This window comes from Zootoca vivipara, chromosome Z2 (genome assembly GCF_965207765.1).
Source record: "Zootoca vivipara chromosome Z2, rZooViv2.hap1.1, whole genome shotgun sequence".
Taxonomy (NCBI): Eukaryota; Metazoa; Chordata; class Lepidosauria; order Squamata; family Lacertidae; genus Zootoca; species Zootoca vivipara.
The window spans coordinates 32,748,129-32,761,581 of NC_142585.1; the positions used below are offsets into that span (position 1 = coordinate 32,748,129).

The following is a 13,453-nucleotide window of genomic DNA, read 5'->3' on the forward strand; positions in this document are numbered from 1 at the left end:
AAATAAAGAATGAAACACCATGCTTTAAAAAAAATATCAAAGAAAAACAACAACATTAACATTGCTCCAAACACATAGTATCTCTAGAGGCTGTGATAAAATATATGAGAAAGAGAGAGAGAGGGAGAGGGAGGGAGGGAGGGAGGGAGAGGTGGGGGAGGGAGAGATTTCTAATCAAAGCACAGGGTATTTCTCATTTTCTTAAAAAAAGAGAATTTTTGGACACCCACTCAAAATGAAAGTGAGCATGGGGTTGGCACCCCCTTTTATCCTAGAAATGGGGCCACCACTTTTATGCTATAGTGGCACTGGCTTTGTAATCATTATCCTTAATTAATTATCCAACAGTTTGAATGGAGAGTAATATGGGAGCCTGGCTTTGGTGCTCTCCTTCTTAAGACTGCTCAGAGTGGAAGCACAGAGAGGGAGGCAGTCGATGCTGGCATCAAAGGGTTTCCTCAGAGCGCCTACAGCAGCATCACCCGGGATGCTTTGATTCCTTAGTCCCCTGGTACCCTGTCGGATCTCTCGTGTGCACTCCTGGTGCCTGGAGCAGCATCCCTGCTTAATAATTTAAGGTTGATGAGGCAGCTTGAATGCTACGAGCTCTTGTCTCGAAGAGGCATTTATTATGAGCGTAAATTTTCCTAGAGATTTGCAAAAGGTTTGCAGGCTCTGAAGATCTGTTTATTTAAAATTGCTTTTGTGTTTAAAACTGGGGAGTGGGGGTGGCGTAGCTAACTGCAAAGCTAAATGGCAGCATAATCTTACGTCTCTGAACACAACAGGGTGAAAATTGCATTGAGGGACAACCATAGGCTTTGGTACAGCAAAAAAATTATACACTGATGGACATGGGAACAGTAATAATTCAAGGATTTTGAGGATCTAAACGCAAGTCCACACATTTAGCTCTAATGTCTGAACAAACTCAAGGCTCAATATCTGAGGACTCAGACAAGGCCTCAGACACTTATATGTCTAATGGGAATGGTTGCCCGCAAAATGGCAGGAAAGTGGCAGCGGTTATGGAGGCCAATAGAGACTCAGGTGCCTACATAGACAGAATTTGCCATGCCCTAACGTGTGACTAGACCACAGCATTAGCACCGTTTTCGCAGAAATTTGAAATCCTTTCTAATTAACCAAAAGACAGCTCTCAAACTACAAATGTAGTGCAACCACTAATCAATCTGATATACAAATAATGCATAAGGCCACGGAGGATTGTGCCCTGAAGCTCGAGGAACAACCAGACAGAAATAGATGTAATTTTCCCCCAAAAAAACACAGGCCTACCCAGAGAATCGGGAAAGGAGAGATGTGGCTCAATTTCTGGTGGATTGGATACTTACTTTGAATATAAATAGTAAAGGTAAAGGGACCCCTGACCATTAGGTCCAGTCGTGACCGACTCTGGGGTTGCGCGCTCATCTTGCATTATTGGCCGAGGGAGCCGGCGTATAGCTTCCAGGTCATGTGGCCAGCATGACAAAGCCGCTTCTGGCAAACCAGAGCAGCACATGGAAACGCCGTTTACCTTCCCGCTGTAGCGGTTCCTATTTATCTACTTGCATTTTGACGTGCTTTCGAACTGCTAGGTTGGCAGGAGCTGGGACCGAGCAACGGGAGCTCACCCCGTCACAGGGATTCGAACCACCGACCTTCTGATCAGCAAGCCCTAGGCTCAGTGGTTTAACCACAGCGCCACCTGGGTCCCCTTGAATATAAATACCACCATGTCAATAACATATGTGGAGAGGGCACACAGAGTCCCTGGAGGCCAAAACAAAATGGGTGAAGCCTCGCGTAATATTGTCATCTGTTTTAAGCATTATAGACTTTACCATATTTAAAGCACTCTGTAACATCAGGGTCTTAAAATATGAAGAATCCAGCACTGCCATATTTCAAGACATCAATCTGGTCTGGTCAGTCTCGCCCAGCAATGAGATTTTCACCCTTATACAGCTGCCCTGAAGGAGGCTGGCATTGCCTACCATTGAGGCTTTCCTTTCAATATTAACAGCTCAGCAGTTAACAACTCAGTGTGTGCTGAGTGACAACCAACAAGCTGAAAATATGCCAAAAGATCTTCAGCTTTCAACATTGATTAACGTATCTGACGGTGCCCTCCCACAACTTAGAAAAAGGCAATCTCCCCTGGAACGTCAAGAGCAACAGGAAAAACAGGACACCACACACTTGATCACAATACTCTCTGTTTTATTCACCTATCAAGAGTGCAGTTATCCAGTGTCAACATATTTAAGGTACAGTACTTGTATTTGTGTTTATCATCCTGTCATGGGAATGGAAGGCTTGGAGTAAAGCTGATAGCCCCTGCTTGCTCCCATGATTGCCTGGGCATTTGTGCGGCAGATCTCCACTGCTCATGTGATTCCGCACAAGTGGAGCTTTCTGCTCCCAGGGCAGCTAAAGGTTGCATGTTTGGCAAGGTTGGTTCTGTATCGTACCAATTATGATAGTCCGGTGTTTGACGAAAGCCTCCAGGAAGGTCCATTGATACTTTGGCAATTGGTGAAATATTCCAAGAAATCTTCCCTGTACTCCTCCTAACAATCCTTCACAATCCTCTATAGAACTTCATCTCTCTTAAGTGTGCCTTTTGTCAGAAGTGCAAAGGGATTATTTGAATCAACCAATATCCCAACAGGAAGTACAGGAAGCAATAAAAAGACTAACATTGGGGAAATCACCAGGACCAGAAGGCTTCTCAAGGGAAGATTATAAGGCATTTGGAATGGAGCTCTCACTCTGGTAAATTAGACTATTTAGTTCAATTTTAGATTGAGATGAAATTCCCCATACATTGTGAACCTCAGAACTGACCCTATTGCTGAAATCAGGGACTCTTATAGACCTATTGCTCTTATTAACATTGATGCAAAACTTTTCACGACAGTAATGGCCAAAAAATATAATATTTTTATTGGACAATATATTTCAACTGGCCAAACTGGCTCTATCTCTTACAGGACTATATTAGACTCAGTAAGGAGAATCCTTATTGTTATTCATGAACTCCACACACAAAACTCCTCTGGAACTTTAATTTCTCTCGATTCCTTAAAAATCTCTGACAGAATTCAATGGCACTTTAAAAAAATATTTATTATCTAAATGACAAGGAAGAACTTCCTGACAGTAAGAGCTGTTCGACAGTGGAACTTGCTGCCAAGGAGTGTGGTGGAGTCTCCTTCTTTGGAGGTCTTTAAGCGGAGGTTTGACAGCCATCTGTCAGGAATGCTTTGATGGTGTTTCCTGCTTGGCAGGGGGTTGGACTGGATGGCCCTTGTGGTCTCTTCCAACTCCATGATTCTATGACAATTTGGTAAGCAATTCCTGCATATGATCAATCAATTTTACCTACAGTCCAACACCATCATTACAGTAAATGGGTATGACACCAAACCCATCCACCTCAATAGGGGCACTTGTCAAGGTCGCTACTGCTCTTTGTAGTGGTTATAGAGGTGCTTGCCATTCATTTGTGGGCAGGTGCAACTATTTAGGGTGTGAAAATTAGAAATATTGAGCACAAAATTAGTATTATGTTCACTGATGACACTGGTTAATTTTCTGACTCTCTTAATGCACTTCAACCACTCAAAACACAACTGAATGCATTTCATGCAGTTGTAGAACTGGAAATAAATAATGCAAAATCTGCCATTCTTCCAATTAACTTACCCACAATGACTTTTGAACAACTAATATCACAATCAGAATTGAGTATTGCCCACAGTGCCTTTAAATATATTGGCATTAATTTAACATCAGAACTTAAGCATCTTAGTTGCAGAAACTATAAAACCCGCTAAAAGATATTTCCCAAGAATTGGCGAAATGGAAGCATTCAAATCTCAGTTGGCTTGACAGGATAGCTGTGATTAAAATGTCTATTCTTCCAAAGTTCTCATATATTTGTTCAGGTTTTGCTCATCTATATTCTCTCTTCTCTGCTTAAAAATGGCAATGAAAGCTAATTCTATCTGTCTCATCCAGGGGGGAAAATCTAGAATAAATTATGAAATGTCATTTAGGCACAGACCTAAGGGAGGTTTTGGAGCATTTCGGATTAAATCTCTGATCCCCTTGATTAGGGAACAAAATGACATTCCATGGGTGCAGATCGAGGCCCCTCCCCCTTCCCCATCAGTAAGGGCACTTCCTTTCCTAAAACTATCCTGGACAGAGTGGAGAAAGATCCACACCCCATTTGTAAAGGCAATGCTGCTGGAATGGAGGGACTGGGACACAGTTCTGGTACCCAAGCTCTCACCATTGGCCCCACTGCTGGACCACACATCATTCTGATAGGAGGATAAATACGGACAATTTAAAAAGAAACTTGTGAAGAGAGGCATCTATCAGATACAAGACCTTCTTCCTAGAGGTATAACAATCTCTGAAACTTTTTAAAGTGAGCATCCCAAACAGATAATTCTCCACAAACGAAACAAGGCTTACCTTGGGGCCAAGTCTCCCAGGGTATCCCGGTAACCCAGGAACACCAAGCTTGCCCTGTAGAAACAAACCAATATTTAAGAAATGAAGAAAACAGGTTTTATTCGGGGAAACTCTATATTTAACCTAACTCCAGAATTAGCCTTTATGCTTACACAAAACCAAAAGCGGACTTGTATCCATCATTCGTCTTATTCAGAACAGGGTGGCGCAGTTGTACCCAGTGCAAGCCTTGCTCAGAGTAGATCCACTGAATTTAGTAGACATGACTGCCTTAGAGCCATTAATTTCAATGGGTCTGCTCTGAGTAGGACAAGCAGACCCATTAAAATAAAAAGAACTGACTAACTTTGGTTTGTTAGATTCAGTTCATTTGCTTTGACTAAAACTGTGACACAGGTCAAATATTTTTGGGGTGGGAAGGAATCCCTAGCTTTGGGGCATGATCCAAAATGAAGACTAGGCCAGCATTGGATGGGTGAATGATGGGCAGCCCTTTCTCTACCAGGGTAATCCAAGAAATGGTAACAGTAATAACAGAATAGGCTTTGATCCACCCCTGGTCTCCTGAATCCAGAGAGTCCTGCTCGGAAAAGACACTGCCAGTGGCACCAGTAAAATGGCCCAGGTAGGATTTGGTACAGTATATCTCTTAACTAGCAGGAAGTCTGATTGGAACAGACATAGATGCTGTGGAATAAATCCTAAATCCTAAATTCCGACTGTTCAAAACCCTATCACAGAGCTTTCCAAACTGTGTGTCATAGGAGTGCTAGGCGAACGCTCCCCACACTTCTCCTGGAGCAGGAAAGCTAGAAAGGGGTTAGTTTAACCTCCAGTTTGCTAGTAAAACTGGACTACAATGCCGTGAAATGATGCATGTCTAAAAAGTGTGCCGCCAACATGAAAAGTCTGGAAAGCTCTGCTCTATCATAACTCATCACATGATCCACAGTACCATTCACATAGTGCTCTTACTTTTTCTCCTGCAGGGCCCAGAGGACCAGGGTCGCCATTGGGGCCTCCGCGACCCTTTGGTCCTTCAGGGCCATCTTCGCCTCGTGGACCTGGGGGTCCAATTTCCCCCTGTCAAGAATCAGAAAAGAGGTGAATTTCTTGATCCTTTAGAAAGCCCATCACACACTCACCATTAACCTGCAGGTTAATTTTTAAGGGTGATGTTAAACAGAATTGCAAAACAACAACAACACCCCAACTTCTTTCCGGAGCAGAACTCAAGGCAGCTTACAGCTAAGAATACAAAACACATATAAAACACAAAAAGCCTAAAAAGCAAAGATCATCATTAAGCAGTAATTAAACTTTAACACAATTAAAACAATATAAAAATATCTATTAAGATGCATATAATAAAAGACTGCACAGCCCTATAAAGAGCCTGTTCCTTTAAAAACAGTGACCCCATAAAAAGCCCTGTTGGAATAAAATGGTCTTCACTGGTGGCAGAAGGACAGCACTGAGGGAGCCAGTCTGGCTTTTCTAGAGAAGGAATTCCAAAGTATAAAAGCAGCCACTGGGAAGGCCCTCTCCCACATCCCTACCAATTGTGCCTTGGCAATGGACTGCCAAGGTGTCAGTTTTCAGCCCTGGCCCAGACCTGGAAATGGAGGTCTCCAAGGAGGAGGAGGAGGAAGTAGATGAGGACCCTTCCCTCAGCAGATCCCACACTACTAGAAAGCCTAAAGAGCCAATGAATCCATAAATCCCGGCCCCATGACTGGAGATCCCATCTTCAACTGCCTGCAGCTCCTGGGCCACATGTTAACATAAGTTATGTGAAAGTCACAGCAACAAAACATACTTCCTATTCTCCAACTTTCAGGCCTTGTCTGAAGAAGGGAGTGTCAGATTTTTCACTGCCTAGAGAAAAACTGTCCCTTCCCAGAGGATCTGTATACCTTCAGATGAATTTCAGAAGCAGGAAGTGAAAGCTTGTGTCTCTGAAACACTCTGGAATGCCTCGTTCTTGCAGGCAGAATAAGGGGTTATTCTAGGGTAGCAACTCTGGGATCTAATCCCAGTGGCAACCTCAGTACCATGACCAGCTTTGAAGACCATGTTTACATAAAAACTCACCCTGTCTCCTTTGATGCCCATGTCGCCCTTGAAACCTGGGAAGCCATCTTCACCCTGGATGAGGACAAATCATTATGATTAATTACCCTGGATGAGGACAAATCATTATGATTTGTCCCCAAGGTCCCATAGCGGGGGACAACTTTAAAATACAGTATTAAGAACAATTTAAAAAGACTTACAAAATTAAGGTGGATCCTAAAAATATACATCTCAAGTGCCAAAAGGCAGGGAAGAAGTGCATCTTCAGCATCCTCCAGAGGCTATGCAATGAAGGTGCCAGGCACACCTCTATGAGGAGGGACTTCCATAGCTTAGAGGCCACCACAGAAAAGGCCCTCCCTTTGCCACCCCACCCCCAGCAACTGAGAGTGGAGGAACTACCTCTGCTGATTTCAGCACCTGAGAGGGTCTGTAGGGAAGGAGGATACCTTTCAGATATTTGGGGCGTGAGTCGTTTAGGGCTTTAAATATCAGTATGAGCACCTTTCATTGGACCTGGAAATGAACTGGCACATAGTAATGGGTTGGAGACAATGGAGAAGTGTGCCAATGCAACTGATTTAAAACAGGGGTTGTGAGAGATGCATCACATATTAAAGACTACAATTCCCATCATTCCTTACCACTGGGGTTAATTGGAAGTGCTGCAGTTTTGGGGAGATGTATCATATTACCTACTGCTGATCTTCAAACTTTCCTCTACCTCAACAGCCCATGTTGCCTGTCTACTAAGGATGCCTGCCCTGTAGCACAGATTTCCTTCCTGAAGGACCCCCAATAAGCTACTGAGGAACCCCAATTTTCTTTTTATTAAACCCACTACTCAGGAGAAGTGATTCTCTGCCCCCATCTCCTCAAAGAGGCTTTTATCTCCCACACAGAGGTAAGGCAGGTAACATTTCGGCCCAGCGGGAAGAAAGGAAGGCATTGTTTCCACAGCAACCAGGTCCTGCCTGGGGCAAAGGAGGACCAGCTAGTACTGTGATGATTAAAAAAAAACCCACAGCAACAACATAGCAGTGTGCCCCTCCTCACTCTCCCACCTCCCAGAAATAAGCTTCTGTAGTGTAAGGCTATGTTTTCTCAGAGGAAAACCTTTGGCCTGAACAATATATCCGATCAATTTCTGTGTAGGAACCTTGTCGAAGGCTCCCTACCGTTGCCTAACCCCCCCAACTAAAAAACCCAGGGGTGCCCTCTGTCTGTTCAAGCTGCTGAAGGCAGGACTGTCAGTTCAACTGATATAAATACCAGGAACTTGCCGGCACTCCAGCAACAAATTATTTTCATCGAGGCCATCTCGAGCCAGTCTTTTCAGAGAGAGCTCGAGGACAGCACTAATATTTCTTCCAGGTTTTAACCGCAGACTTCCAATCGATAGTGTATCAAGTCCTAAAGCAAGCCTGTCAGGTACTAAAATGCGGATGTGGTAATGAAAAAACAACATGGGGGGAAGGTTTGTGGAGGCTGCTGGTAGCTGGGCTTCCTGCTTATAATTGTCAGATTTCCCTGTGATGGACTATGGGCATGAACAAAGGGAAAAGTGAGGGAGATTTAAGGCTTGGACCAGGTTGGAATATTACACAGCCTCTGCTCATCCTTCGGGAGAACATAACTGTGTACCTGAAAATATACAGAAAGCCTCCTTGTCAAAAAAACCCTTTAAACACAGCATTTTAATAGATGTTGCTGCTGCTGCCTCTGGCTGTTAAGTCCTTTGCACATGCCAAATTCCCAGGGAATCTCCTAAGCTCGTTTTGCAAACAGCATCACTCAGAAACATCTATAGCTGTAATTGGGACTGTTGCATCGTTGTGTGTGTGTGTGTGTGTGTGTGTGTGTGTGTGTGTCAGGTTCCCGCTCTGCAAAGAGAAAATATGAAAGGAAACCTCTGTGTGTTAAGACCTCCAGGTTCCATAGCAAGGAAATTCTGCATTGAGGGTTATCATGCAAATTAATCACAGAAGTCTGCATTTAGGGATACAGGCATTGCAAAAGTTCCCCCCTCCTCCACAATTTGGGTTTGTTTTTTTGTTAGCAAGGAATAGGAAAGACTGTCAATCAGGGATGAGGAAGCTTTTTTGGCACGAGGGCCACATTCCGCTATGGCCAGCCTTCTGGGGGCCATGTCCTAGAGAGAGTGTCATTTAGCTAATGGGCATTTACTCACCTTCTCGCCCTTGGTTCCTTTCAAGCCACGGATGCCATCAGCTCCCTTTGTGGGGGTGGGAGGGAGAGAGAAACAACATCAAAATAAATTAGTAAAGTCTGCACAGAATGGAGGTGGGGCAAGAAGCATGACTTGTTCATTAGTGAACTCCTAGTGAACGCAGGAGGCTGCCTTATATGGTGTCAAAACATTGTCGTTTCTTGCTCAGTATGGTTTACACTCCCAGAGGTTTCAGGCAATGGGAATTCCCAATTGTACCTGGAGATGTCAAAGATTGAACCATGGAACTGCTCCCACTGAACTATGGCCATTCCCCTAAAATTATATATATATTAAGATTCTAGTTCTCAAGGTTTAATTATTTATTGCACTTCTACCCCACCTTTTCTTCCCAAGAAGCTCAAGCTAGAATACAAGGTTCTCACCGTCTTCATTTAATCTCCAAGACAACCCTGTGAGGTGGCTTAGACTGAGAGGCATTGACTGGCCCAAGGGCACTTAGTGAGCTGCATGGCTGAGTGGGGATTTGAGCCCTTGTCTCCTAGGCTCTCTAACCACCTCACCACTACTGGCTCTGAACAGCCGAATTTAACAGGAAGCTACCTTCTTCTGAGTAAGGCCACATGCCCTTCTAGCTTAGTACTATTCACACTAACTGGCAGTAGCTCTCCAGGGTTTCCCAGCCCAAACTGCAGATGTCAGGGATTGAAACTGGAACCTACATGCAAGGTAGCTGCTCTATTGCTTAGCTGTGGGTGCTTCTGATGAACATAGGAAGCTGCCTTCTACTGAGTCAGTCCATTGGTCCATCTAGTGTGGTGTTGTCTACACAGACTGGCTCTCTAGGTTTTCAGACAGAGGGCATTCCCAGCCCGAGGTAGAGGGGCTGGGGATGGAAGCTGAGGCCTTCTGCATGCAAAGCATATGCTCTGCCACTGAGCTATGGTCCTCCGCCATGAAGAGGAGGGAGTATCTGAAGAAGTGTGCATGCACATGAAAGCTCATACCTATGACAAACTTAGTTGGTCTCTAAGATGCTACTGGAAGGATTTTTTAAATTTTGTTTTATTTGAGATGAATTTGACATTCTCTTCATATAGCATCAGGCTACAGTGTAGCTGAAAGAGATAGTCAATTTCATGGAAAGCGACAGCATAATCAACGGGTCTACTCTGAGTAGGATATAACTAAAAGTATCCTAGATAACACAACACAACAAAACAAAACATATTGGGCAATGTTTCAACTGCTGAAAACATACATCAAGAGATGCAAACATTCAAACACACAGAGAGGAAGAGCTTGGTCTTTTGAAAAAAATGATGCCCTAAAAGTCAATTGAAGAAACAGGTTGTGTATTTTCCCAATCTTTACTCAAGAAAGATTTTTAAAAGGCACAGCATTAATTGAAGGAAGCGTGCAGAATGATTCTACTCAAACCCATGGGATCTCCAGTGAATCATTAAGAATATGCATTATTTGTTTAACCTGAAATGTATTAGAATATAATTTAAGAATAGGCACTCCTGTTCTTACTTTGCATCTAGAGTGATATAAAGTTTGCAGGGTTGTGCTACTTCACTTACCAACTTGCTTAGGGAGTTCAGGTGATTTTTAATATGTTTTAGTATATTAATACTAAACAATAAAATCAAGAATACTAAAAAATAAAATCAAGAAAAATTCACAACCACACTTAAAAACATACAAAAGTATGGTTGTGATTTTTTTCTTGGTTTTCTTGTTTTATCTTTTTCTAATCTGCTTTGACGGGTTTTTTAAACAATCAAATGGTGTATAATTCTTATGACATAAATAAATAAATAAATAATAAATGACCAGATGCAAAATATTAGGAAAATGTGACCTAAAAACAAGGCAAATGCAAACTGAATAACAAAACAAATTAACAGCAGTTAGGAACTAAACAAGTGACAGGTTGCTTGTTTTTTGAAATAATTTTTATTTAAGATTTCCATGAACTACAAAACAGTCCACACAACAGAAGACTGGGAACCTCGGGATTTAAAACTAGAAGATTGGGAGACATGAGATTTAAAATGAGAAGACTGGGAACCATGGGATTTATAATGATTGGGAGCCAGAAGATTGCACTCCCTCCCATGGTCATAGCCAGGATTTAGGGGTGGGGGGGCAGGACACCTACTTTTCATCATCCTCTGTCTGGCTGTCTGGCAGATTCAAAATGAATTGCCTCAACAACAGTTGTTTTAAATTACTTTCTTTTGACCCTAAGTGCTCAGAAAAATCTGTCAAATACCTTTATACAATTTCTATTCTTAGTTAAGTATATGTATATTTATTTTCTTGATGGGGGGGCAGATCCCCCCATGCCCCCTCTCATGCCGCCTCCTCTCTCCTGCCTCCAGTTTCTCCTGCTGCCCTCATCCAGCATTTCCTCCAGGATTTGAAGCCAGGATCTAAGGCTGCTCCCATAGCTAAGAGGAAACCTCCTTAGCCATCTCCATTGTACATACAGATTATTTTAAATACTTTTCTCTTTCTCTTTTTGAATTATTTAACCCCTTTGTTTAACATAATTATAAGAAAAAGGGGGTTCAAGCTGTGACCTGTATTAGGTAGGTGAGTTTCTTCCACTCACAATTTACACCTCTCTCTCTAAGGCAGATCAAAGAGACTTGCATTTAGGAGAAGTTGGAGGAGACTCAATTGGCCAAGCCCCCTCTTGTGGCACAAATGTGTCATGCCTGCCTTTAGAATCAAGCAAACACTTAAAAAAAAGTAATGGAATCCTTGTTCATTTGGCTGCCAATTGCAGATAAGGTCCATACCAAATCAGGCCAGTGACACATCTAGCTTTGTATTGTCGACACTGACTGGCAGCAGTGGATACCCAAGATTTCAAGCAAGGGACATTCCCAACCCTACCTAGAAATGCACTTGCGGATTGAACACAGGACCTTTTGCATATAAACCAGATGCTCTACCACTGAGCCATGGACCTTCTCCTAAAAATAAAGTATTCTAGTCCTCATGGTTCTGAATTAAATGGGAAACTGGAGGCCGTTTTATATCAAGTCAGATCCTCTGGCCCATCTAACTCAGTGTTGTCTACACTGACAGGCAGAGCCGTAGCTCTCTCTCTCTCTCTCTTTCTCTCTCTCTCTGTCTGTGTGTAGCCAGGTTTTTTGCCCCAGGTAAAATCTCCAGAGGGCCGCCATTGAGGCTCTCAGCCTCTGTGTGTGTGTGTGTGTGTGTGTGTGTGTGTGTGTGTGCGCGCGCGTGTCTGTGTATGCAAATGTGCAAAAGTGGGTCTTTGAGCTGAGTGAAATAAAGCCTAGATTTACCCCTGCTGACAGGCATCAGCTCTCCATGGTTTCAGGCAGGTGTTTCCCAGGCTTACCTGGAGAGGCCATTGGGGATTGAACCTGGGACCTTCTGCAGGCAAAGCAGTCACTCTGCTATTGAACCATGGCCCAAAAGACTTTGATACAACCCCTATTGGCTGAATTGGCAGCCAATTCCTATCACTGTTCCAACTAATATCTACCTGGAGGAGGAGGAGGAGGAGGAGTTTGGATTTGATATCCCACTTTATCACTACCCTAGGGAGTCTCAAAGCGGCTAACATTCTCCTTTCCCTTCCTCCCCCACAACAAACACTCTGTGAGGTGAGTGAGGCTGAGAGACTTCAGAGAAGTGTGACTAGCCCAAGGTCACCCAGCAGCTGCATGTGGAGGAGCGGGGAAGCGAACCCGGTTCACCAGATTACGAGTCCACCGCTCTTAACCACTACACCACGCTGGAGGGAGAAGGGGAGAAAGTGCTTTGGAATCTCATCTACAGGAAGACTCAGTGTACATTTTAATATGTATTTCAACAATCTTTCCAGCTTCTCCAGGGATAGGCTTGAGGGGTGGAAGCTTGCTTGGCATAGAATGTAGTCAATATTAATAGATTTGAAAGCCTACAAAATTCTTAGCAGGCTGTTGTGGCGCCAAGAAAGGTGAGGAAGGCAAAGGCTGCAAGAAGGGGCTCTGTCCAGGGAGAATCATCAAGCCAATAGCAGACAGGAAGGAGGCACCTGCCATTCCTTGGGAGAGTCCAGTGGGAGGAAAAAGGATCAGACAGTCAGAAATGATTCTTCCTGGATTCCAGAGTTTCGAATCCTTGGTCTTATTTCTTTAAGTGGATGAGATGCATTAGTAACAGGAGCTCTCTAAGGTCCTGTTGCATCCACATGTGTTTTCTTTTTAATTAAAAAAATCAAAACGCAGCGCAGGCGCTGCCCATTGTAAGAACCTAAGCAGATCCCTGAAGATGGATCAGGCCAATGGGCCATCTAGTCCAGCATCCTCTTCTCACAGTGGCCAAGCAGAAACCTGTGGGAACCCTCAAGTAGGCCCTGAGCATAAGAGCCCTCTCCTCTCCTGTGTCCACCCTATGCAAGAGCTGCTATTTCTCAACTTCTCTCATGGAGGATAAGGCTATCAATGGCTAGTAGCCACAATGAAGAAGAAGAAGAGTTTGGATTTGATATCCCGCTTTATCACTACCCGAAGGAGTCTCAAAGCGGCTAACAATCTCCTTTTCCCTTCCCCACAACAAACACTCTGTAAGGTGAGTGGGGCCGAGAGACTTCAAAGAAGTGTGACTAGCCCAAGGTCACCCAGCGGCTACATGTGGAGGAGCAGAGACGCGAACCTGGTT

General features: G+C 43.7%; 1 protein-coding gene across 2 annotated transcripts in view; it reads right to left on the minus strand.

Moving 5' to 3' along the window:
* The window catches only part of COL5A1 (collagen type V alpha 1 chain), a 192,261-nt gene that overhangs the window by 47,351 nt on the left and 131,457 nt on the right, over window positions 1–13,453 (minus strand). For both annotated transcript variants that reach the window (XM_088664730.1, XM_088664731.1), the window contains exons 28-31: window positions 8,762–8,806; window positions 6,589–6,642; window positions 5,470–5,577; window positions 4,495–4,548 (exon numbers count right to left, since the gene is read on the minus strand). In XM_088664730.1, the coding sequence (XP_088520856.1) occupies window positions 4,495–4,548; window positions 5,470–5,577; window positions 6,589–6,642; window positions 8,762–8,806 (261 nt within the window). The remainder of the gene's footprint in view (window positions 1–4,494; window positions 4,549–5,469; window positions 5,578–6,588; window positions 6,643–8,761; window positions 8,807–13,453) is intronic.